Raw genomic sequence first — 23,519 nt, forward strand, 5'->3', positions numbered from 1 at the left:
TGGTGGTTTGACAGGAGCCTCCTGCGGGGAGGGGCGGGTGAACTGGCTGGTAAGTAAGCAAGGCTTCACTTTAATTACTGGTTTCATGTGTTTTCATTTCTGGCAAAATTTAGAGGTTTAAAAAAAAACAGATTAAACGATCTCTAGGGCTGCTGTGCACGCTAGAGCAGCTGAAGTTGGAAGAGAAAGGAGCCCCAGACACTCACACTAACGTTCCCTTCAGGACCTGACCCAGTTTGGGCCAAAAATCCGGGAACTGCAGGTCAGGCGCAGTGGGGCCGCCCCAGGCCGGCCGGCCTGCCGGCAGCTGCCTAGAGGGGAAGTTCCCTGGCCTTGGCCAGGACAGATGAGCCATTGTGTGCCCCGCCAGGCTAAGCCTAGTGAGAGAAAGAAGAGACACAGAACCTGCCCAGGAAAGGGCTTAGCTGAAGAGATAAAACTAGAGAGCCTTTTAGCAATACACAAAGTGAAAACGTGAGTGAGCTCTGAGAAGGTCCGGAGTGATTTGTGGAAGAGGTGGGTTTGGGGGGGGGGGTCGGGGGGGGGCGCAGATTCGGGCACGTCTCACGCCCCGGCCACACCCGGGTTGGGGGCGGCAGCAGGAGGGGACCTGGCGGCTCAGGTGGGCCTGGCCCACACCGGCCACAGCTCAGCGACGCCTCCCCGGCCGCACTGGTGGTCTGCCGTGGGGAAAACGACTTCCCGTGTCATTTTTCTTTCCCGAGCCGCGTGTTTCCACAATGACAAGTGACTCTTGGATGTGTTTTCAGATCCCCCTCCGCCACAGCAGCCGCCACCGCCGCCGGCAGATGGAGTCCCTCCGCCTCCTGCTGCAGGCCCGCCCGCCTCGGCCGCGCCCTAGCCAGGAGGACGCTGGGGACGCCCGTGCCCGCCCGGCGCCACCAGCCGGGCTGGGGATGGCGAGACTTACGTTCCTCGGCTCCCTCGGGTTTCTTTCAGGGTTTTCCTTCGCGCAGCCCCAAGCACGTGTCCGTCTCTCCCCATTCCTCCTGCCGCCCCTCCCCGTGCCCTGACGCCCCCCGAGTTGGGTCCTCAGCCAGCGCTCGGGGGTGCCCTGGTGCCCGTGAGCCCTGGTCATTCTCAGAATCACCTGCGTTTTCCCTGTCCTGGTGTGGGTATTCGATGTCTTTATCATTTTTGCTCTCCTGTAGTTTTTTACTTTGTCTCAGGCCCCTGTGGATGTTTTATAATCATACCCCCCCCCCCTTTTGGTTATTATTGCTTTAAAGGAGAGCATCCGAAGTTAATAGGAACCAAAAAATGGTGGTGGGTAGAGGGGACAGCCAGTGGGGACAAACCTTAAGGCATTATAAGTGACCTTATTTCTGCTTATCTGAGCTAAGAATGGTGCTGAGGGTGACGTTTCGTGAGGCTTTTGCCACACACAGGTGCGCCCGACTCCGCGGCGATGAGGAAGGGCCTCCTCCGCTGACGGTTCTCCCTGGCGAGGCCTGCACGGGCCGCGCCCTGCCTGGCAGAACGCGCCCATCAGCACCGGGCGGGGAGGGCACCGGCATCCGCACAGACGCCTCCCCAGGCCCACGGGTTCCGGTTCTCTATGCAGGCGGTTTGTCGGACCGGGGCGGGTGTTTCTGTTCGTCTGCAGGCAGCATGAGCTCTGAGGGCTGCCGTTCGGAGAGGCGTTCCTCAGTCCCGGGACTGGCCAGGAAGGTCGTGGGGGCCGAGGCCGGGGGTCATCCAGTGAGTCTAGCCCACTAGTTACTGCTCGTATGCATTCTTTCTATCCTCCCTCTTTAAAAAAAATTTAAAAAGAAAAAAAAAGTAAGTAGATAGTGCTGAACATTTTAGCTCACAGAACTTGGTCAGGATGGCGGGGTGCAGGTCCCCTCACTACCTCTTGCAGCAGCCAGGGCACGTGGAATTCAGCGAAGCGGTACCTCCGGCCCGGTCTGAGATCCCACACCCCGGCTGTCACAAGGCCGCCACGGGGCTGCTGGTCGCGTGGAGGAGCTCGCTCGGCAGTCGGAGCGTCGTGCCTCGAGGGCCGGGGCTCCTGGGCTGCGAGCGAGGAGTGCTACTCCAGAGGAAGAGCCACAGAAATGCCTTAACTTGAGCCCATTTCTAGCCCTGCTGACAAGTGACCCGAGAGCTCCCGGTTCCCTCCCCTGGTCCCCGCCGCCTCCGCTCTGGCCTTCCGTGGGTGTGGAAGGGGCCATCGTGGCAGCGCTGAGCCCAGAGCGCCCGACCTCGCCGCTTCACAGCCTCCAGCGGCGGTTTCGTGGAGAATGAATGCCAAGTGAAACATCTTCGGGGTCTCTTTTCTATGTATTTTATAAAGCTTTACGTATGAGGGGGTCTAGGTCGGTGTTTGTAAAACACCTTAGAACTTTTTTCCTTAATATCAGAAAGCAAAAAAATAATAATAATAAAAAAACCACAATTAAGATTTGCCTTTCAAACCCTCAGGTGTTGCCTCTGCCCAGATGGCCCTGGTCGCCCTCAGAGCACTGGAGCCGAGGAGACCGCGTTCCGCTGCGCTTGCGTTCGGGGCGCCGGTGGTGGGGGAGACTAGCTCGCCCCTCCCGGAGTTGGCTGCCAGCGCGACGGCCTCCAGGCAGACCCCAGTGCCCCTGACAGTGGCCGGGGTTGTTCCTGTTTCCTGCTGGTGTTTCCAAAAGGAAACTCATTCCAAATACTTACTTTTTCCACTGGGGTCTTAGAAGGGAAATGAAATTCTGGTTCATACTGTGGTCCCTCGCAACCTCAGGTTTTTAATGCGGTCACTTTCAAATCTAAAAGACCCAGGTGGAAACATTTTTACCGTGCTGGTAATAATCCTGCAGAACACCTGACTTGTTAGCCCTGTTGCGTTTCAGTGGAAGCGGTGGCTTTCTCTTTTCGTGTCCTTGGTCTGGTTTCATTCCTGTAACACGGCCACTCGATTTTGTGCGGGGGAATAATACGTGGTTTTTGTACAAATGTGTTTCTCGCTGTGTTGTTATTTCGGAAAAAGGAAGGGAGGGAGTTTGGGGGGGTTGGAGGAAATTGATCCGGGAGGCCTATCGTTCCTGTGTTTCAGCGAGGTAAACGGAATGTCACTTCCGGATTCTCGTCCATGCTCTGCATTCCTAGGCCAGTGTCTTCACGTGTGCTGTGAAGAGCCTGAGTGTTCAGCCCCGTCTGGTCCAGTTACAGTTCGGTGACTTGGGGCTTCCTGGCTGACCGCCGCCTTCGTGCTGCCTAAGGAACATGCATACGGTTGACTGGCCCTCGCCCACTGTTCGTTTCCATGGCCACGGTGAGAAGAGATGTGGAGGTTCTTCAGAGAGGGTGGCCAGTGCCCCCACACCTGCCGGAGAGGCCTGATTTTGCTTGGTGACCTCAAGAATGTCCATTGGGGTGCAGCTCAGCCAGCCCCCAGTTGGGAGCCGGCCTTTGTGTACTCTTAAGGATGGCCTTCGAGCACCCACCGCTGCAGACCCTGTTTGGGAAACAGAAGCCATGGTCTTCAGGGTGCTCGTGCACCAGTGCGGCAGAAGGAGCTGGTCGGTGTCGGCCCGGCAGAGAGCACGTGGCTCCACGCAGCAGTGTGGGCTGGCTGGGCCTTGCCCCCTGACCTGGCCCGCCTCATCCTCCAGGGAAGCGTGCTGGAGCCGGCGGGGCCCCTGGGGGCCCTGCACTTCCTGAGAGGGGTCGGAGAGGTTGGCTCTTGATCCACCGAAAGACCTGTTTATAAACTTCAGTGTGAATTGTTTCTAGCGCCTAACAGGACCTGAACGATCAATTAGCTTTCCACCTGGATTCCTCAGACCCTCACTGTGCGACTAAGAACAGTGGTTTCCGTGCTCAGTGCGTATCAGGGTCGCCCGCAGGACTGCGGGCCCCGCCCTCAGAGCTGGTTCAGGGGGTCTAGGTGAGTTCTGAGGTTCTGCATTTTTAGCCAGCTCCCAGGAGACCACCCCCTAGACCTGGTGGTTGAGAGAGTTGTGTGGTGGGGCAGGTTTCCTGCAGTTCCTGACAGCTTGTCCTGGGAGCCCATCAACCTCGTAGACTCTGGAGGGCCTGTTGTGTTTTGGGCATTGGGATCTGTGTGCAGCGGAGTCATAGCTACAAGTAAGGTCGGCAAAGCCCCTGCCGTCCAGGCCCCTTAATTCTTGTAGGGTGGGGGACACCAGGCCATTTCATAAGTAGGTAACAAACACTATTACTTCAGACTGTACCAAGCATTCGTGAAGAAAGACTGCAGTTGAGAGTTTTGTAGGGGACAGTGTGTGCGGTCTGAACCGGGGGTTTCTGCCCTGCTGGGCGTGGTAACCCTGAGGGCTGACCTTCCTTCCAGGAAACCCTCCGTGGGGGTCCTCAGATTGGAGCACTTCGTCTGGATATGCAGTGCCAGCTCCCAGGAAGATTTGCCGCAAACCTCTCGGCCTGTGACTTTTATTATGAAGCCCCCGCTTTCTGAGTGCCAAGAGCATAGCTGTTGTTCGCTTGCTCCTGCTGAAGGGGAACCTCTTCCCAGCAACAGGGCGGAAGCACCCTGATCCCCCAGTCGTGGATTCTCTCCGTCTGAGGAAGTCTTTCCGAGCGGGGTGGGAAGGCCCGTCCTCGAAGGTAGTGCTGCCTTTCCAAGCCCAGGACCCTCAGTCCTGGCTCTCCCCATGAACATCCCGGAACACTCCCCTGGGGCCCACCTCTGCTCTTGTCATTAGGAAGCACCTTTGACCCTGAACTCCTCAAACAGCTGAGACAAACCTGTCGTACCCAAAGGGCGTCCAAAGGGAAAGTGGGAGAGTCCCGTGAATGAGCCTACACAGCGGCTCCAAAACCAGTTACAGCCGTCTCCTCCTGGGCCTGCCCAGCACCGTTTGGGGAGAGCAAGCCCTGTCTTCCTGCCCCTGGCCCACCTTGCAGAACCGGAGCCGTCTCTACTCCCTGCTGCCCCCAGAGGCCTTTCCGGGCCCTTCCACACCCACGGAGGGCAGCCACTTACCACCCCCTGCCCTTAGGGCACAGTTTTCTCGGGCCTCAGCAGAAGAGCCAGGCCTTAATACAGTACAGTGACTGCCGCCTTCAGAAAACCAGAAAGAAAGTCCCTCCCACTCTGGTTCTTCGGCTCCACTCCCCAAAGTGCCCTCGCTGCCGGGTAGGCCGGCCAGGAAGCGTCAGGCAGCGGCTCTTGAGTGGAGACAGGCCCAGCGCTCAGGACTCTTGATTTCTGTGGCCACTGTGGCCCTGACCGTGTATCTCCCGTGGCTATCCAAATTGTGTCTTTTTTTTTTTTATCTGTTTCAACATTCTGCAGTCGCTGCAGGGTTCCGGAGAAGCGGGTCATGTGCTGAGGCAGCAGGGTTCTCAGCAGGCAAGCCCAGCTGCTCCATATCTGAAGCTCTCCGTGCTGGCTTCTGTGTGGCCTCCTCCCGTGTGGCCTCCGCCCAGCTGAGCTGATGCTGGGGGCATGAAAAGCAGGGCCTTTGTGCCCTGGCCAGGGAACTCCATCGGTTAAAGCGTTGTTCCGGTACACCAAGGTGGTCGGATCGATCCCCAGTTGGGTGCTTACAAGAAACAATGAATGCCTAAATAAGTGGAACAACCAATTGATGTTTCTATCTCATCTCTCTAAAATCATCTTTTTTAAAAAAAAAAATCAAGGGCCTTTGCAGTCTTGCAGCAGACCGCTGCCCAGACAAGATGACCATCTCCAGGTGTGACGTCCTTTCTAGGAATAGAGCACTTAAATGCATTGAGAATTCAGAGTTCCCTGCAGCAAGGAGGTGACAGCCAGCGCAAAGAACTCGGGACCCTGACCCTTGGCTTGCCCTTCCTGTCAGTGGTGTACAAAGGCCCAATCCAAGCAGCCCATCTACCAAAACAGTCACAGAGCCAGCTGCCCTGGCTCTCAGACAGGCGTCTCCACCTGGCACAGGCCAAGAGAGGCCATTCACATGTCCATTCTGACTCATCTAGAATATCGGTCTGGGCTTGGTACTGTGTTGTACCCTGTTAAAGATCATGGCATTAACTCTTAAGCACCCAGGTAGAAATGGTGGGTTGGAGGGAGAGGCAGGACTTGAATTCTGCTCAGTAAGGTTCCTACCTCTACATCCTAATTCCCCTTCTGAAATTAAAACACAAGAATGAAAAGCCTCCGTGTTGAAGTGAAAAGGTTTGAAATCAAGATAACTTGCCCTGGCTGGTGTGGCTCAGTGGATTGAGTGCCGGCCTGCAAACCAAAGGGTTGCCAGTTCAATTCCCAGTTGGGGCACGGGCCTGGGTTGTGGACCAGGTCCCCAGTTGGGGGTCCACAAGAGGCAACCACACACTGGTGTTTCTCTTCCTCTCTTTCTCCCTCCCTTCCCCTCTAACAAATGAATAAAATCTTTTAAAAATAAGTCAAGATAATTGGTCGTGGACCTGACACATTAGCATGATCTCAGTGTGAGTTTGCAAGTGTGTAAAATGAACAGTAAGATGTTCGTAGCATAGTTGTGAGGAACAGCACAGTCTTGCTCAGGTAGCTGTTAGAGCATCGTCCTGATACATTAAGGTTGCAGGTTCAATCTCCAGGACAAATGCGAGAATCAACCAATGAATGCATCAATTAGTAGAACAACCAGTAGATGTTACTCATCATTTAAAAAAATTTTTTAAAGAATTAGATCATCAGGAAAATGAAGAATTCATAGAGATGTTAGTGGTTCCTACTGAGGACCTAAAGCCAGGTGCCACCCTGCTTCCTGGGCAGACTGCAGTGTGTCCCCAGCCATGGCATCAGGAGCATGCCCACCCTGGGTGGCAACCCCTTGTGAAACCGTGGGGCAGCTGGCTGTAGCCATGGCCATAGGCCTTGTGCTGGCCTTGGTATTGGAGGCAGGTTGCTAAACCCATTAAGGACCTCAGAGGCCCACAGAAGCCATGGCCTCACAGAGCATCCCTGAGGCCCACATGGAGGGACATGATAAGCCTTAAAGGTCAATTTCCTTTTCTCCTGCTTTCCAGTTCCTATATCTTCTCTTCTTTTGCCTATCCTACTCGCCCTTACTCCCAGAAAAAAAAAAAATTACATTTCATTGGATACCGTATGGTTACCACTTGCATGAGGTTCAGGTCCTTGGCTCTCCTAGGGTCACACACACAGGATGCTGAAGCCCGCTGTTCCCATCCCTCCCTGCATGAGCTCATGTCTACCTTGTGGGGATGTCGCCCAGCCAGGTGTGCTGTGCTCAGTTCTGAAGCTGCTGGTGAAATCTGCTGGGGAGGATCAGGATGAAACTGAAGTCTCAAAATGAGAAAGTTGTAATAGAACTTGACTCCAGGGAAAGGAAGAAGGTTCAGGAAGGAGACATTTCATATTTTATGCCATATGCGTGCTTATTCAAAAAGTGAACTTAAAATATTTAACGAAATTGTTAAAGTGAGAAACGAGTAGGTAAGAATTTTAAGAAAGGGGTGGGAGAAGGGCCCCCATCCCGGCCGGTGAAAAACCGTAAGAGTGGTTGCTGTGCCCCATGTCAAAGGGCCCATAGAGGAGGTGGCCTTCCCACACAGGCTGACCCCAGCGAGGAGGAGGTAGGTAGGCATCTTCACCAAGACCCTCGTCTCTGACCACCACTACCCGGGGGTCCATGAGATAACAGATGAGCTGCAGAGATGGGGTTGGAGGATGCCTCTGGCCAACAGGCAAGTGTAACCCTGCCTTCTGCTTGGAGAAGAGAGAGCTGTGTTTCAGCCTGGCTTTTATTGTCCCCAGAGGCAGCGTGAACCCAGAGAAAGACAAATATGATACTATTTCACTTACATGTGGAATCTAATGGACAAATAAAATAGCAAAATAGACTGATGGCTGTTAGAGGGGAGGGGGTGGGGAGGCCAGGTGAAAAAGGTGAAGGGGTTAAGGAGAAGAAGACCCATAGACAACAGTATGGTGATTACCAGAGGGAAGAGGAGTGGGGAGAGGTGGCAGAGGGGGAAGGGGTATAAAGGGTGATGGAAGAGACGGCTTTGGATGGTGAACATACAATACAGTGTACCAATGGTGTGTTACAGGACTGTATGCTTGAAACTTATTTTTCACCCCAATAAGTTCACTAAGACTTCAAATTAAAAAAAAAAAACTTGCAGGAAGCCTCAGATCCATGGCTGTGGGGCATGAGTAGATGGTTGCCATTCATTCATTTATGCCTCGAACTGGCCCTTGGAGAGAAAAGCCCCCTCTGCTGGGCGCTGTGCACTAAAGTGCCGTGTGGTCCACTGAGGTCAGAGCATGAGTGCCTAAGGGGCAGGTTGAGAAGGCTTCCCAAAGGGAGGGTGCTAGGAACTGAGCATTCTGGGTTAAGGAGCTTGCCAGACAGACCCGGAGAGAAGGAAACACCAGGTGGAGCAAAAAGACTGCAGCAGTAGTTGCAGTGAGAGAAACAGGCTTTGAACCAAAGCAACCCCATCCAGAGACAGGTACCAGGGAGACTGGGCGATTGAGTCTCTGTTCTAGTCACCTATGTGGTTCCCTAGGGACAGAAATGGGCGTCTCAAGTAAAGGTTGCCACATCTCGAGCTGTGACTCCAAAAGTCATAATTTGGGTCAATGACACACCAGGAGGTTGGTGTTCCGTTCGGTGGGTAAACTAGGTAGGTGACTAGGCTGTGACTCCCCACCAAGCAGGGTCCAGGGCTGAGTGGTCCTGGACACAGCACAGTGAACTTTGGATGGGCCCCTCAGACGGCCCTGCACTCCTGGCCTGGCGTTCGCGGGTCCCTAGGCTGCGATATAGGCCGCCTGGGTCTACCCAGGAATCTGACTTTTGGTGACCCGGGACACACGAGGCGATGTGTCCTGGAAAGGAGGAATAGACCGAGATTAAAAATCGCTACCCAGGTTACCAGGGGGAGGGGAAGGGGAAGGCGAAGTAGTCGCAGTCTCAGGAAGGCCTTGCCCCCTGCCCCCCAAATGCATTCCGGCGGGCCTGGCTGTGCAAGGTCTGGGCTTTGGCTGCGATGGATTAGTTCTGATCCGATTAGAGCTTTTGCCGAGGACTTCGCTCCCTGCCTGGCGCCGCCAGCGCCCGCCCAGGCTTCGCGAGGACCTGGAGACGTCCCCGAGACCCTTCCCCGCACCGAACATGAGGTTGGCGCAAAAATCCGAGAGGCTCCCTGCGCCCCGGGTTCCGCTCATTGCCATAGCGCGGGCTTCCGAGCCCCGCCCCGAGTCTGCGGGTATCTGGGCCCCCGCCTCCGTTCTCGCCGCGTGGCGGATGGGTTCCTCGCGGGTGGGGGTCCGGTGCCAACCCTCCACAGGGAGGGCGGGGCCGCGACCCGGCCCCGCAGGTCTCCAGCCGGTGCACCTGTCAGCTCAGGCCGTGCGCGGCGCTGTGCGCCTTGCTGCCGCACCACTCCACATCCGTTTGTCCCTGCGTCGTGAGTCTAGGGTCTGTCTGTCCCTCCTGCAGGCGGACTGAACAGGGCAGGCGTCAGAGCTACGTGCTGCGGGGCGGGAGCGGCGGGCGGGGTGGGGGCGGCGCTGAGCGCGGCAGCGGCGGCGCGGGAGGTGGGGAGGCGCGGCGCGCCGGGGACAGCGGCGGACGGCGGCGGCGGCGGCAGCAGCATGCGGCTTCTCGCGCTGCCCGTCGTGGGCTGAGACGGCCGCAACACGGGCAGGAGGCGCGGCGGCCGGGCAGGCGAGGGCGCAGCTAGCGGGGGCAGACCGTGGACAGCGGTCAGGGCGCCGCGCCATGGGCCGAGCTGGAGGCGGGGGCCCGGGCAGGGGGCCGCCGCCACTGCTGCTGCTTCTGGGGGCCACGCTGGTTCTTGTCGCCGGGGCCGCGCCAGGTAGGTGCCGACTGCCGCCAGGACCCCCGCGACCCACGCCCCTGCACCCTGAGCCGCGGCCCCGCTGGCTTCGGGTGCAGGTGGAATCCGCGAGCTGGAGGCAAGGGGGCGGGGCAGCGCCTTGCCTGCAGCCCAGGCGGGGTAGGGGGCGCGGAGAGGTGTGGGATCCTAGGGGAGGCCGAACGGCGGGGGGTGGCCCCGACCGAGGTGTACGGACCTAGGCGCGGGCTGGGGAGGGGTCGCGGTGGGCGGGTCCGAGGGTGAGACTTCGGCGCGGGATTTGGAGAGGATGAGGAGGAAGGAGGATGCGAGTTCAGGGCGGGATCTGGGGTGGGGCGGGGCCCTACGGGTGCGATTTCGGGGCGGAGCCTACTCATGGAGTGTAGCCCAGAGGGTTAGATCTATTCCCCCCGCCGCGTTGGGGGCCGCCCGGGTGGACTAAGGGTCTTCACGGGGGCGGGGCCTCACGCGTGAGGGGTGGGGCCTGAGAGGGCTAGGCTGGGCCCGCTGCGTATCCCGGCTTGGGGGCGGGCTCGGGGCGGGCTCGGGGCGGGGCTTAAGGATGGGCGTGGCCTCGGGAGACCTTGAAGCGGAGGGTTAGGGTTGGCGGGGGTCCGGGAGAGCGAGCCGCGGCCGGGGCGGGGCGGGGTGGGGCGGGGCGTACGGCCGTACCCCGTGCGCGCGCTCTGACGCCCCGCCTCTGTCTCCCGCAGCGCGAGAGGCGGGCAGCGCCGTCGAGGCTGACGAGCGCGTGAAGAACGTCGCGGCGTGGGAGTCGCGTGCCAACCACACGCGGGAGAAGGCGGGCTCCCCAGCAGGCGGGGAAGATGAGGCTTTGTGGACCGCGCTCGACCGCGAGCAGGCCGCGGCGGGCCCCGGGGTAGGGCCAGAGGACGTGCTGGAGGCGTCCGCCGCGGTGACCGGCACCGCCTGGCTGGAGGCCGACAGCCCAGGGCTGGGCGGAGTGACTGCAGAGGCGGGCAGTGGGGACACTCAGGCCCTTCCAGCCACACTTCCCGCTCCCGACGAGGCCCTAGGGCAGTCGTCTAGGCCCCCTGCCATCCCTGAGGCTACAGAGGCCAGTGGACCACCCTCCACCACCCCTGGCCATAGGCTGAGCCCGGGCCCGGAACTCCCCAAGGAGAGCCCCTTGGAGGTTTGGCTGAACCTGGGAGGCAGCACACCTGACCCTCATGGGCCAGAGCCCACATACCCCTTTCAGGGCACAGTGGACCTCCAGCCGGCGTCAGACATCATTGACATGGATTACTTCGAAGGATTGGACGGCGAGGGCCGCGGCGCCGACCTGGGGAGCTTCCCGGAGTCACCAGAAACCTCAGATCACCACACTGATAGTGGGGGGGAGACCCCTTCCTGGACCCTGCTTGATTTATACGATGACTTCACCCCCTTTGACGAATCTGACTTCTACCCCACCACGTCTTTCTATGACGACTTGGATGAAGAGGAGGAGGAAGAGGATGGCAAGGATGCGGTGGAAGGTGGCGACCTGGAAGATGAAAGTGACCTTCTGGTGCCCACTGAGAAGCCCGGGCTTGGGCCAGGGACAGGCCAGCCCACCAGCTGGTGGCATGCTGTCCCTCCACAGCACACTCTGGGCATCGTCCCCGGCAGCAGCATTGCTCTCCGGCCCCGCCCAGGAGAGCCAGGCAGGGACCCGGCCCCAAGCGAGAATGGCACCGTGTGCCGAAGTGGTTTTGTGCGGCATAACAGCTCCTGCCGGTCAGTGTGCGACCTCTTCCCAAGTTACTGTCACAATGGCGGCCAGTGCTACCTGGTGGAGAACATAGGGGCCTTCTGCAGGTAAGGGTGTGGCGCGCAGGTGCACAAGGTCTTGTAAAAGAACTCCTGCCAAATGTACGTGAGGCAGACTCAGCAACGTGAGGAATGGGACGGGCACTTCCGGAGCGTGTGCGTTCACAGGGCTCCCAGGTCAAGAAATGTCCACTCGGGCGCCTTCCACAGAATTACTTCTTCAGTGTCCGACCCGTGACCTCTTCACTCGGAGAGCTTCCTGAGAAATATGATTTTGTATTCCCTCTAAGGGTTGTAGCCTTCACCCACACACTGACTGTAAAGACAAAAGGAGGGGACTTCTCTGAGGGTTCCAGAATGGGGCCTTGGCTGGCTCGGGGAGGTTTAGTGGGGAGTCCCGTGCACACTAGCAAGCGGAGTAGGCCCACAGACCCACCTCGGAGGAAGGATGGCTGCAGAGCACTCCCTGGGGGCCATGTGAGCGGCAGGAGGGCAGCCTGTCTCCCTGCAGGGCACGGGCGGGGGTGGGCGTGTCAAGTCACAGTGGGGACCTTCTTTTTAGGAGGAGACCCAGAAAGCAGCCACTCACACAGATCAAGTGGAGACTCTTACCCGGTGTAGCAGAGGTGGTGGAGTTTCTTAACTTTGGGGTGGCTTTTCCCCTTCCACCTTGATTTTTGCCATCCTGGAATACCCAGTCCAGCGTGTTTTAAAGACATAGAGAGTTCAGTGTCTCTGAGGACATTGTCTGCAGACACCATCTCGCGCCTCATCAGTAGTTACTGTATACACATACCTCACGGTGAGGTGGTTAACCTGCTGGAGAGCCCGCTGGCTCAGCTGGGAAAAGCACAAGGCAGGGCTGGTCTTGGTGGGTTGCTTGTCTTCGTCCTTTCCAGGCCCTAGAAGTGGAGTAGAGCCCTCAGACTTCTCTGGGACTCGTTTCCATCGGTCCCAGGAGGAGCATTTCCGTAATCTGAATGTCTTTTTATTATTATTATTGATTTGAGACAGAGAGAAAGAAACATCGATGTGTCGTTCCACTTACTGATGCATTCATTGGTTGCTTCTTGCACGTGCCCTGACCAGAGACCAAACCCACAGCCTCGGTGTATCGGGACGGTGCTCTAACCAACTGAACTACCTGGCCAGGGCTAGATGTCCTCTTTAAGTGTCATTCCTGCTGTTTCCTTTCCTTGTTCTCTTTGGAGGTGAGTGAAGAATTCGGATTCTGGAGGTCTGGCTGTTCTGATAGCATGAACGCTGTGCCTTTGGCATTAAAACCCGGCTGCCAGCTCCCTCCTGCGAAGTTGTTTTCTACAGATGATCGTGACATTAGGGTCACTTATGGCGGATGCGTCCACTCAGTTCTGACTGGAGTTGTCCGGCCATTGCCAAAAGGAGCAGCTGTGATAAAAAAAAATAGTGGTGACAAGACCTTGCAGTTGGTTAAAGGCTACCAGAGAGATGGGGAAGCCTGTGATCTTGCTCCTCAAACTTTACTGGGGGGACGGTAGGGCTGGATTTAGCCAGGGAGACAGGGATCTCTGTGCAGACTCACTGTCTCTCCTCCTTCTGGAGGTCTGAGTTTTCACCTTCCCAGTCAGCTCCCCATCAGAGCATAAAGTAGGGAGCGCTTGCTACCTCTGGGGAGCTGGAGCAGTTCCCAGAACCTCCCGGAGCTCTCGGGATTCCCGAGTGGAAGCGTGAGTGTGTCCCCTTCCCTGCACTGCATGGCTGTGTGACCACGGATCTGCCGTGGGCCCTGCCTCAGGAGGGCTCCTGCCCAAGGCCACCCCAGGTCCCCTTGCTCAGCTTCCCTGCCAGCATCCCACTGGGGCCTGCCTGCCTGCCTGCCAGAGATCCTTCCTCCGGCCATGCACGCCCAGGCCGGCTGTGGCTCGGAAACTGTTTTGCATTCCACTCACAGGAGACTGCTGAGCTCGTAGTTGCAGACTGCAGTGTGCCTTTGTCTCTGTCACCCTGACCCACACTGCGGAGGAGCGGTCGGAGCTGTGGCCGAACTTCTCCAGAGCGGCGGGTTAGAGCGCTCGCTCTCCCCGCCGTCACACGGGGAGCCTCCTCGTGGCCGCAGAGGGGCAGTGGGAGAAGGGAGGGTCCCCTGTTGGCCGTGCCTCCCCACCCTGTTCTGGGTGTGGGGCAGCCAGCTCTCCCTCCTCTGGTCTGTCATTCACTGTGAGGTTCATGGCCTCCCTCCTTTGCCTGCCTCTGTATCCTTCCACATCTTTCCTCTTTGAAGCAGCCTGGTTCCCATGGAAACAGCAATGTCATTGGAAGAGTTGGAGCCTGGGAATGTCCCCAAGGGCAGGAGAAAGTCACTCAACAAAAGGACTAAAACCCACCCAGAGGGCTGATTCTCACCAGGCTTTCAGGGCGGTTCTCATGGTGATAGGGCAGGAAGCTTCAGGGCAGAACCTCGGGCGCTGCCCTGTCCGTGTGCGTGTCCGTGGGGTTCGCCACGTGGGCCAGATGGGACTGCAGACCAAGCCAGGTCTTCATGTGTGGGGCGGGTCCTGCTACTTTCTGGCCGTGGCTGCTATTCATCTCCTCTCACCCGGAGCCCAGGGCTGGCAGGGAGAGGCACAGAGGGGGGGGGGGGGGGCCTGAGAGAATCTGATTTTTTTTTCACGGAGGCTGCCAGGTGGAAAACCAGGGCTCCCTTCCCTCCTCAATGCGAATGACCGGTTCCCTCCGTTTCTTGGCGCCCTGGGTACGTTTACGTCACGGACCTCAGAGCTGCCCGGGTAGGTGTAAAGGCGGGCCAAGAAGGCCAGCTGTCAGGTCTGCTCAGGGTGGCGGCATCACAGGTCCTGAGCCGGTCCTAGGGATGGGCGTCCAGGTAGGTGCCGGAGTCGGGGACCTGGCCCTTCCTGCGGCCGGGGCTGCCCGCCCACCGCCTTCATCCCTCCCTGTCGTGGCTGCAGGTGCAACACGCAGGACTACATCTGGCACAAGGGGACGCGCTGCGAGTCCATCATCACCGACTTCCAGGTGATGTGTGTGGCCGTCGGCTCGGCCGCCCTCGTGCTGCTCCTGCTCTTCATGATGACGGTGTTCTTCGCCAAGAAGCTCTACCTGCTCAAGACGGAGAATACCAAGCTGCGTCGGACCCAGTGAGTCTGCGCAGGGGGCCGGCCCCACCCAGCCCTGTGGCCACGCCCCTCCACCCGACCCAGGATGTGCCTGGGAGGGTTTCTGGCTCCACTCCCCGCTCCCCTCTCCATCCCTAGTTGTGTTTTTCACACCAAAGGTTCGCCCAAGCATATCCGTTCCTACACAGAATGTGCTAGAATCTCAGCAGAGGCCAAGCCCAGTGGCACACTGCTGCCGTCCAGCACGGCTGCCCACACCCCCAGCCCGGAGAGAGGATGCTTAAAGAAGAGGCATGCCGTGTGAGCGGCGCCCGGCTCTGGTCCCCAGCTAGGTCCCCGTGCTCAGTCCCCCGCCCCTACCCGACTGCCCCACGTCCCGGGAACAGTGTGAGGTGTCACTCCCACACCAGCAGGAAGTAACTCGAGCTCCCCCTTGGGGAGCGCACTGCAGGGCGCTGCTCTCTGAAGCTGCCCAGCCCTGCGCCTGCGCAGAAGTACAGGAAACTTCAGGAAATCCTCCTTACCCCTCCTGAGTGTCTGGGGGGGTGGGAGGGCCTCGACCTAACTTCCTCCACTGGGGACTTTAAAGGCCACGTGGGGATAGAGCCTCATTTCACCTCTTCACAGAGGGGTGGCCGCCGTGTGCATTTGAAAATCAGTATTCATTTACCCTTCACGTCCCCGCCTTGAACAGTCCAGTGCGACCGCACACGCTGGGAGACAATTCCTCTTGTCACTGAGGAAGGCGAGGACCTTCAGCGGGGTCCCGGGAGTCACAACAGGACGAGACTGGAGCTCAGCTCCCCTGGGGCCCAAGAGACAATGTATGCAGAACCGTGCCCACCTCCCTTTCACCCTGTCGCCCTCCCCCCGACCCGAGACTCCCTCCGGAGAACGTGACTGAAGGCCTTTCCCGGGGTCCTGGGAAACGGACAAAACGCCATCTGTTGCTCCTCCGCCGGGTAAACTCGTGCGGCGCGCAGATGCCGCCACTCCGCAGCCTTCCAGCTAACGGCCGCGGGGCCGCCAGGGCCCCTGCATTGTGCCTGTGCACTGAGGCGGGGCGTGTCTGTGCGTGTGATCGCAAGCCAGGGCCCCGGCTCCTCAGGCCTGCACCGAGGGGGTGGGTGTGCGGAGGGGCGGGACCACCTATGGTGACAGCCTCTGAGGGGGAGGGGGCGAGAAAGGAGCGGCTAACTGCCCTGGTTGCGGAGAAGCAGGGGCTGTGACCCAGGACAGCGCCTCGCTCCAGGCCTCCCTCCAGCGGCTGTGTGTCCGCACAGAGCAGGGCGCCCACCCCCTTGGGCTCAGACGCCGCCTCCCCGGCGCCCTCCGCACACCTTTCCTTCCCAAGCCCCGGCCCTGCCCTGACGCTAGCTACCCTGTCCAGGGTACTGCGGATACTGCCGCAGTTTATTGATTCTAAGACACACGGGTTTTTTTTTCCCCTCACATACAAACATCTCTGCAATTGGACTGTGTGTTACAGTCACTGGCATCCTATAATCACTGTTGGCCAGGTGGCCAGCGCGATGGAGTTGTGACTGCCCGGGTACACGAGTGTGGCCAGAGCTGTTCGTGACGTATTGTCGTCAGTTCTTTATCTAATGTAGCCTCCAAACGAACCACTTGGAGCACGTAATAAAAACTCGAGAGGATGAGAGAGTGGCGGACCGTGGCATAAATGGCAGGAGTTTTTCCCTAGTGGCACACCCAACGATGGTGCATCTCACTACAGTCTGCAGCGTTCAATGAGATACAGTATATTTGTCCGTGACACCTTTGTCAGGGTTTGCTGGGATGGTTTCGCTTACACCCTTTTCCCTTCTCTCTCTCTTCTGCCCTAACCAGCAAATTCCGGACCCCCTCCGAGCTCCACAACGATAACTTCTCCCTTTCCACCATTGCCGAGGGCTCTCACCCAAACGTAAGGAACCTTTGCGGCACTCCCCGTACCGCCTCCCCCCATGCCCGTGCCCGGGCTCGCTCTGGTAACGTGATCTGTCAGGTAACTCGTCGTCTTCTCGCCTCCCCCGCTCGGGCGCTGCAGCCCCTGCCTGTCTGTGCCTTTGGTCTGCGTCCCAGTGCGGAGCCCCGGGGGGCTCTGGGGACCAGCTTTGGGCACCCGGGTGGGCCAGTGGGCGTGGCAGGAGGGGCTGGTGGCCTGTCGCTTCCTTCACAAGCAGAGTGGTAGGTGGTGCAGGAGATGACTTAGGGTTTTAGCTTCCTGTAGACTTCAGAAGTCTGAGTTTTGTCTTCCTGCTCTTTATGTCAAGGAGAAGGGCCCTGCTTTCATTGCTGTGGAATTTTCTGATAGCCATGGGAGCAAAAGGGGATCGCTCCTTGGGATGAGTGGAAACACAGTGTGGACGGTGTTTGAGGACCCCCGGAACTGGCAGACAGTATGCACTGGTTACGGCCGAGTGGGCCCAGAACCCAGGCGGAACCCTAAGTAAGTCTGGGGTGAGTTCTGTTGCCAGGAGGGTGGGCTCAGACATGCCCGCTGAAACCCAGTAAAAGGCCCCAGCGGACCCTTTTCTGAAGATCGTGGCCTGGTGCCTCGCCTGGACCAGACTCACCCGTGAAGCGCCGGGTATTACCAGAGGCCGTTTCGGAAGTAAAGCACAAGCCATCCAAGCCCCAGACCATGTTGCACCCAGACCCAGGGGTTGCGTGTGTGACTCGGGCCCCACACCTCCAGGAAAAGGCACAGTGACACATGAGAAGCCTTTCCCCAAGGGGACAATGGTGTGTACGGGGAGAGTTAGGAGAAGCTCCTTGAAACCATGGACCGGAGAGCACCAGAGCTCGTAGGGGCCTTCTCAGTCCAGCCCGCAGCTGGCAGCTGGAACTCCCCGGGGGGGGGGCAGGAGTGTTCTCTCTGCACTGCCCACTGCGGCAGCCGGGGCACCTGCGGCTGGAGAGCTCCCAGAACGGGGCCGGTGCCGCCGCGTTGGACAGCGCAGCTCTGGGCCGCTGTCCCCTTCTTGTAGACGGGGAAGGGGTGGCCGCAGACGGGGAAGGGAGAATGAGCCTGTGAGACCGTGGTCACCAAACCCCAGAAGAGAAAAAGCTTGGCCTGGTGGAAGAGGATCAGAGGGGTTAATCTAAATTAAAAAAAAAAAAAAACAGGAGAAGTTAATCTAGGATAAGATTGAAAAGTCCCTGATACGAACGCTAGAGAAAGAACGGATATTCTATTACTGGGTCTGTACCAAGATATCAGTGAGTTCGCTATGCACGTAACCAAGGAAACAAGCTGCCCTCTGGGCCCTGAGGTTGCCAGTCACAGTAACCGACCCACAAGGACGCAGGCGCGGCGAGGGCAGAAGGGGTCCTGCTCATCTCGGCACCCCCGCACGCCCCGCCTGGCCCCTGCTCTAGCGCACACTCAGCTGTCATCCGTGGAGCAGCAGTGAGTGACATGCCCACAGGGCCCCTCGGTCCCACCGCCCGGTCTGCCGCCGGTGCGTGGGGACAGCAGGCCTGGCCTGTGCGGCGGCTCCTGCAGCCCACGGAGTGCCAGGCCCTGCGGGGAGTTTCTGACCCGAGAGCTTCCGGAGCCCCAGGTTTGGACACCTTCGCGCCTCACAGGTGGGGGCAGGGAAGGCCGCAGAGGGCTGGTTGGCCGAGCCAGCACGGGGCCTGCCAGTCCCTTGGGGCTGACCCAGCCGTGTGGAAAGCAGGGCGCGCACCCCCAAAGGCTACTGCTGACCGACCTGGAGTTCCGAGGACGGCGAGCGGAGGACGGAGTTGGAGGGGGCGGTCGGCTGGCCTCGAGGAGGGCCTGCCCCTCGGGGAAGGGGCGAGATGAGGCTCTGGGGTCTCTGGCTCTCTTCTCGGGTCTCGAGGGCCATGTCCACCAGGCATCCTTCCCTCAGCTTGTGCCCCAGGGTCATCCCATCCTCCCGGCCAAAGCTCCGAGCGTGTGAGGGGCGACCGTCCCGTCCAGCGGGGAGTGTGCAGGTGGGTTTTCTATACCTTCCTCCCTAAGTCCCCGCCGAGCCCCGGAGTCAGGCTGGGCCAGCGTCCAGCTCCGCGAGCTGGCATTTCAGACACGCGCTGCTCGATTACGAAGTGAAGGCCTGTCGTCACTCCAGGGGCCACATCGACCACCGCCTTCAGCCTCTCCCCACCCCCTCCCTTCACCCCTCAACGTCCTTGCTGGTGCTGGTGTCTCCTGAGAACCTGGAGAGCTCATCCAACAGGCGGGTTATTTCCTTTACGTGAGTGAGGAGTAGGCGGAGCGAGTCGCTTTCCTACCCAGGCTCAACCATCTCTGCAACCCACACCCCGAAAGGACTGCTGCCCAGAAAGCGCTGCCTCGGGTCTGTGGCGGGGGGCGGGGCCGCCGCTGGGGTCCGAGTCCCGGCACGTCCCTGTCCCTGCTGCGCAGTCACCTGTGCCGCTCCCGGCCCGGGCCCCGCCCGCAGCTGGCGAGCCGGCGGCTGAGTGTGTGTGTGCGCGTGAGTCCTCGGCGTGGCTGAGCAGCCGCTGGAGAGGGGAACGCCTGCTGCGAAGGTTTGCGGGGCCCCGGAAGGAGCGGTGCGTGGAGGAAGCTGGACACTGTCCAGGCGCACGGCACGCACGACGTCACCTGAAATCCACCGGCACGCTGCCCAGGCCCCGGGCGCCGCCCTGCTGGCCTCGCAGCTGGGCCAGCGGCGGATGTCATAGGTGTTGCTTGGCTCTCCTAAGACCTGACAGACCTCCCAGGATTTCACTCTATTCCTCGGGCTTCTCTAGGGCGCCCTCTAATGCTCCCCGCCTTGCACATCCTTCTAACTTCCCAGACCGCTCTCCCGCTCTTCCGCTCACTGCCCGCCCCGCCAGGAGAGCTTTGTGCGTGGACAGGCAGGGGCCCCGGCCCGAGCCCACACGACTCCCGGGCTGAAGGAAGCCCGCATGTCTGGGGACGCCAGGAAGGGGGGGCGCAGCGTGGTTCCCAGCGCCTACGCCAGATGGAGGTCCGGCTTCCTCGTGATGAGGGACTTCTGCCAAGCCCAAGGCAGATGGGCCTTCCGCCGAGGGACTCAGCTGCCCCGGCTTCCTGGGACGGAGTTGTGGAGGGAGCTCTCAGGTGGGGAGGGCTCCTTCTTGGTTCAGACACTCCCTCGTCTGTTCTGTTTGGCACTCGGCTCCTCTAACAGCGCCGTGCGGGTACCTGCGTCCCTTATTTTTAGAAGGCACTTCGCCCACCCACTGGGCCAGGAGGCCCTTTTCCCATCTGTCCGACTGCCCTGGGCCCTCAGGGGGCCAGGTTTAATTTGGGTCCCACGCCTACAAGGATTCTTGAAATCCACTTTTCTCCACACTGTGAGAACGTCCCTGGGCCCCTACCTGTGCCCAAAGAGTGTGTGATGTGGCGGGGTGGGAGCGGCAGGAGGAGGAGGTTGTCGGAAAGAGGAGGAAAGTGCGTTCCAGCCTTGCAAGAGGACAGGTCGGCACTGGCCACCCTCGAGTGTTCCAAGTTCCGCTGAGACCCGAAGTCCGCTCTGCCCCGGGTCTTCCATCACCTGCTCGTGAGGGCCCACGTCCGGCGTCCTCCCCCGGCCACACCCGAGTGCGAGAAATGAAAAGCAGCCCCCCTTACACACTTCTGTCTCCGCAAAGCCTGCATGTGAGCGTGCAGACACACGCTCCTCAGGACATCACGGAGACCTTTCCGTCCGAGCACGTACAGATTTCCGTCGACAAGAAGTTTTCCTGAACCTCTCCAAGCGGTGACAGAGAACTCAAAGTGCCGTGGGCCCCTCGCCTGAAACCCGCCTCCCTCCTGTGCGGAGTGCATTTTCTCTCGTCCTTGGCTCACGGGCGACAGGGACCCTGTGTCCCCCTGTTGTCTGTGAGTCACTCTGGGGTCTTTGGAACGATTGAATTGCTCTGGGAAGGTGCTCAGGGAGGCTGGGAACAGAGGGCACGGTACTTTTGAAGGCCCGCCCTGTCCCGCGGGTGCCATGTAAGCCAGTAGCCTGTCCCTGTCTCCTTTCCAAGCCGTCGGCGCCCCGACCTCGTGCTGTTCTGGGTCGGACTTGGCAGCAGGCAGGGAGGACGAGCTCAGCTGTTCCGTGCAGAAGGCCCCAGTCCTTCGGCGTGACTGCCGCACCTCGAACCTCGGGAGAGGTTGAAGCAAGGAAGGTCTGAGCTAGCCGGCCAGTTACGGGCGCTCCCTGCCCTTCTTGCCACCCATGCGTCTTCCTGGGTGGGTGACGCAAGCCCTCTGATCAGCAGAGTTCCGAGCACTGAGTGTCACCACTCGGGGCACCTGAGAAAGGACTAAGACCTGGTGAATATGAGGGTGGAATCCCCTCGGGTGGTCTTCAAGGAGAAGAGCCTCGGGAAGGCAGGAGTTCTCAGAATGCCGGAATGCGGGACTGGGGGGCTGTACTGACTGGTGCGGGTCTCCTGAAAACCCTTAACAGGCAAGTGCAGTTCAGGCTCAGGAGCTTGTCAGAGGGCTGCAGGCAACATTCACAGGTAGGCTGGGGGGCACGGGGCACGTCCGACGGGGGTCGTAAACCAGCCTCGCGAGCAGCATCTGGTGCAAACAACGGTGGACCGTGGAGGCTGCCGGCCGCATGCGGGCTCGGACTGGGGAGACTCCTCGTAAGGCAGGGTCTCCGGTAGAGAAGCTTCTGAGGGGAAGAAGCACACTTATCCGGGCTCTCGTCCGAGGGCTGACCTGTGCCTCCGGGGCCGGCGCCCCAGCGTGGCCAGGAGCAGCTCCGAGCTTGATCGTAGTCCTGTGGGCCCTGCCGTCCGCACTGGCCAGCACCCCGTTGTGAGAGCCGGGTGGGTGGGCAGCCGAGCAGAGCTTCCCACGGGCCGAGTCCAGAAAGGCGCCGGTTCTCCCCGCTCCCTGTCCAGGAGAAAACCCGGGACTGGCCTACAGCACAGGTATCCGCAGCCCAGTCCCCTGTCCAGTTCCCACCTCCATGTGGCCTGAGGGTTCGAAGGCGACTTTCCTAGGAAGTAGCTGCCCGCGAGTCCCTTTGACACCCCCCCCACCCCGCCTCGGAGCTTCTTCCCTCCTGCTGCCGGCTCTGCCCCTTTCAGCCGGGTAGGAGAGCCCGAGCCCTGCCCCCCACCGTCTGCTCCCTGTGCCTCCCTCACCTTTCTCCCTCTTCCAGGACGACCCCAGCGCTCCCCACAAAATCCAGGAAGTCCTCAAGTCCTGCCTGAAGGAGGAGGAGTCGTTCAACATCCAGAACTCCATGTCGCCCAAACTGGAGGGCGGCAAAGGCGACCAGGCCGACCTGGACGTGAACTGTCTTCAGAACAACTTGACCTAGAGCAGAGCAAGGAGAGAGGAGGCGGGGGGCGGGGGTGGGGGGAGCTCCATGACTCCTCGTGCACAGAGTCTGTTTCTCGTAACCATTTGTTATCCGCTCTTTTCTGTCGCTGAACCCATGGCATGCTTCGATGTGTTGCGTACGGGAGGGAGGAGCCACGAACCCGGCAGGGAGCCAGAGCAGAGCCGCGTGCGTCGGGCCGCCGGGCCGTCTGTCTGTCTGTCTGTGCGTCGCTTCTGCCGCCGGGGTCTCTAAACCTGCACTGTCATCATTCACCCGACTTTTGTTTTGTACTTTGATCCACCTTTTTTTGAAATACCAGTAAGAAAACAAAGTTCTTGAAATAAAACTTTTTAAAAAGCCATTTTCCTAATGTCATCGTGTTCACTCCCCGCACATTCTCGTTGGTTTGAGCTGAGTCCTTACCTCCAGGGCAGGCGTGTGTGTGTGCCTGTTCGCCCGGAGGTGGCCCGTGTGTGTGTGTGTGTGTGTGTGTGTGTGTGAGTCTGCTCAGGCGGGCGCCACAACAGGGTGCACAGGCTGGGTGCCTGAGACGTGGACACTCTTCTTGAACAGTTCTGGAGGCTGGAACTCCACGATCAAGGCGCCGGCAGAGCTGGCTACTGGCGAGGTCTTTCCCGCTTGCAAGTAGCCATCCTCCCCGTGTCCTCGTGGCCTTTCGTCTGCGCCCACGGGAGAGGGAGATCTCTGTTTTTCTCCCTCTGCTCCCAGGACGCCGGGCCTGTTGCAGTAGGGCCCCACCCTGATGACCTCGTTTAACCTCGCAGGCCCCACCCCCAATACCGTGGCCGTGGGGGTTAGGGCTTCCACACAAGGCTCTCGGGGCAGCGGGGGGAGCACAATTCAGTTCACTCTGTCTGCAGCCCCTGTTGTTGAGACGACTCTCGCCCGCTTGCATAGACGTTTACTCAGCACTCGCTCAGCCCGGCGCTGCACCGGATGGTAGGAACTCTAAACACTGTACTTGAGAGACAGACTCGGAAACAACACCCTGGCCAGGCAGCTCAGTTGGTCGGAGCATTGTCCAGGTGCACCCGGGTGACGGGTTCGGTCCCCAGTCGGGGCACGTGTGGGGTCAACCACCAAAGGTGTGGATGGGTGGAACAGCACATGGCTGTTTCTTTCCCTTCCTCTGTCTCTAAAAATCAATACGTACATATTTTAAAAACCCGATACAACACAAGTGTCAGTAGCTAGCAGAGGTGCGCTCAGAGCTCTGAGCACTGGAGTCCCGAGTGCAGGGAGGGGAGAGGTGGAAATGGCCTAGAAGGAGGGCTGCGGAGGGTCTTTTCAGGATGACACGGAGACGGGGCCCTTGAAGTGGAGGGAGACCACTCAGGAGAGCCCTGAGCCCTGCTGTGCGTCTGGAGATGGGAGAGGGAGGGGCCCTCGGGGGTGGGGCTGGGGAGGGCGGTTCAGGACAGGCTGTGAGGGCCTCGAGCACCACGCTGTCAGACCCGGCTGAGGCCACGTGGGCTCCGTGTTCTCAGAAGAGACCTCTGGGGACAGGCGAAGG

General features: G+C 59.5%; 2 protein-coding genes across 2 annotated transcripts in view; both read left to right on the plus strand.

The window, feature by feature from the left end:
• SMARCC1 (SWI/SNF related, matrix associated, actin dependent regulator of chromatin subfamily c member 1) overlaps positions 1 to 2,961 on the plus strand; it is a 102,877-nt gene extending 99,916 nt beyond the window's left edge. Inside the window, exon 28 of the mRNA XM_028518116.2 lies at positions 771 to 2,961. Within this exon, the coding sequence (XP_028373917.1) occupies positions 771 to 862 (92 nt within the window). The 3' untranslated portion in view covers positions 863 to 2,961. The remainder of the gene's footprint in view (positions 1 to 770) is intronic.
• A 6,574-nt stretch (positions 2,962 to 9,535) lies between these two features.
• On the plus strand, positions 9,536 to 22,346 carry CSPG5 (chondroitin sulfate proteoglycan 5). Its single transcript, XM_028518627.2, has 5 exons — positions 9,536 to 9,801; positions 10,515 to 11,625; positions 14,523 to 14,711; positions 16,542 to 16,617; positions 21,821 to 22,346. Exons 1-5 carry the CDS (start codon positions 9,705 to 9,707, stop codon positions 21,980 to 21,982), a joined length of 1,635 nt encoding a protein of 544 aa, XP_028374428.1. The 5' UTR covers positions 9,536 to 9,704; the 3' UTR covers positions 21,983 to 22,346.
• Positions 22,347 to 23,519: the final 1,173 nt, after the last annotated feature.

The sequence above is a fragment of the Phyllostomus discolor genome, chromosome 7 (assembly GCF_004126475.2).
Source record: "Phyllostomus discolor isolate MPI-MPIP mPhyDis1 chromosome 7, mPhyDis1.pri.v3, whole genome shotgun sequence".
Classification (NCBI taxonomy): domain Eukaryota; kingdom Metazoa; phylum Chordata; class Mammalia; order Chiroptera; family Phyllostomidae; genus Phyllostomus; species Phyllostomus discolor.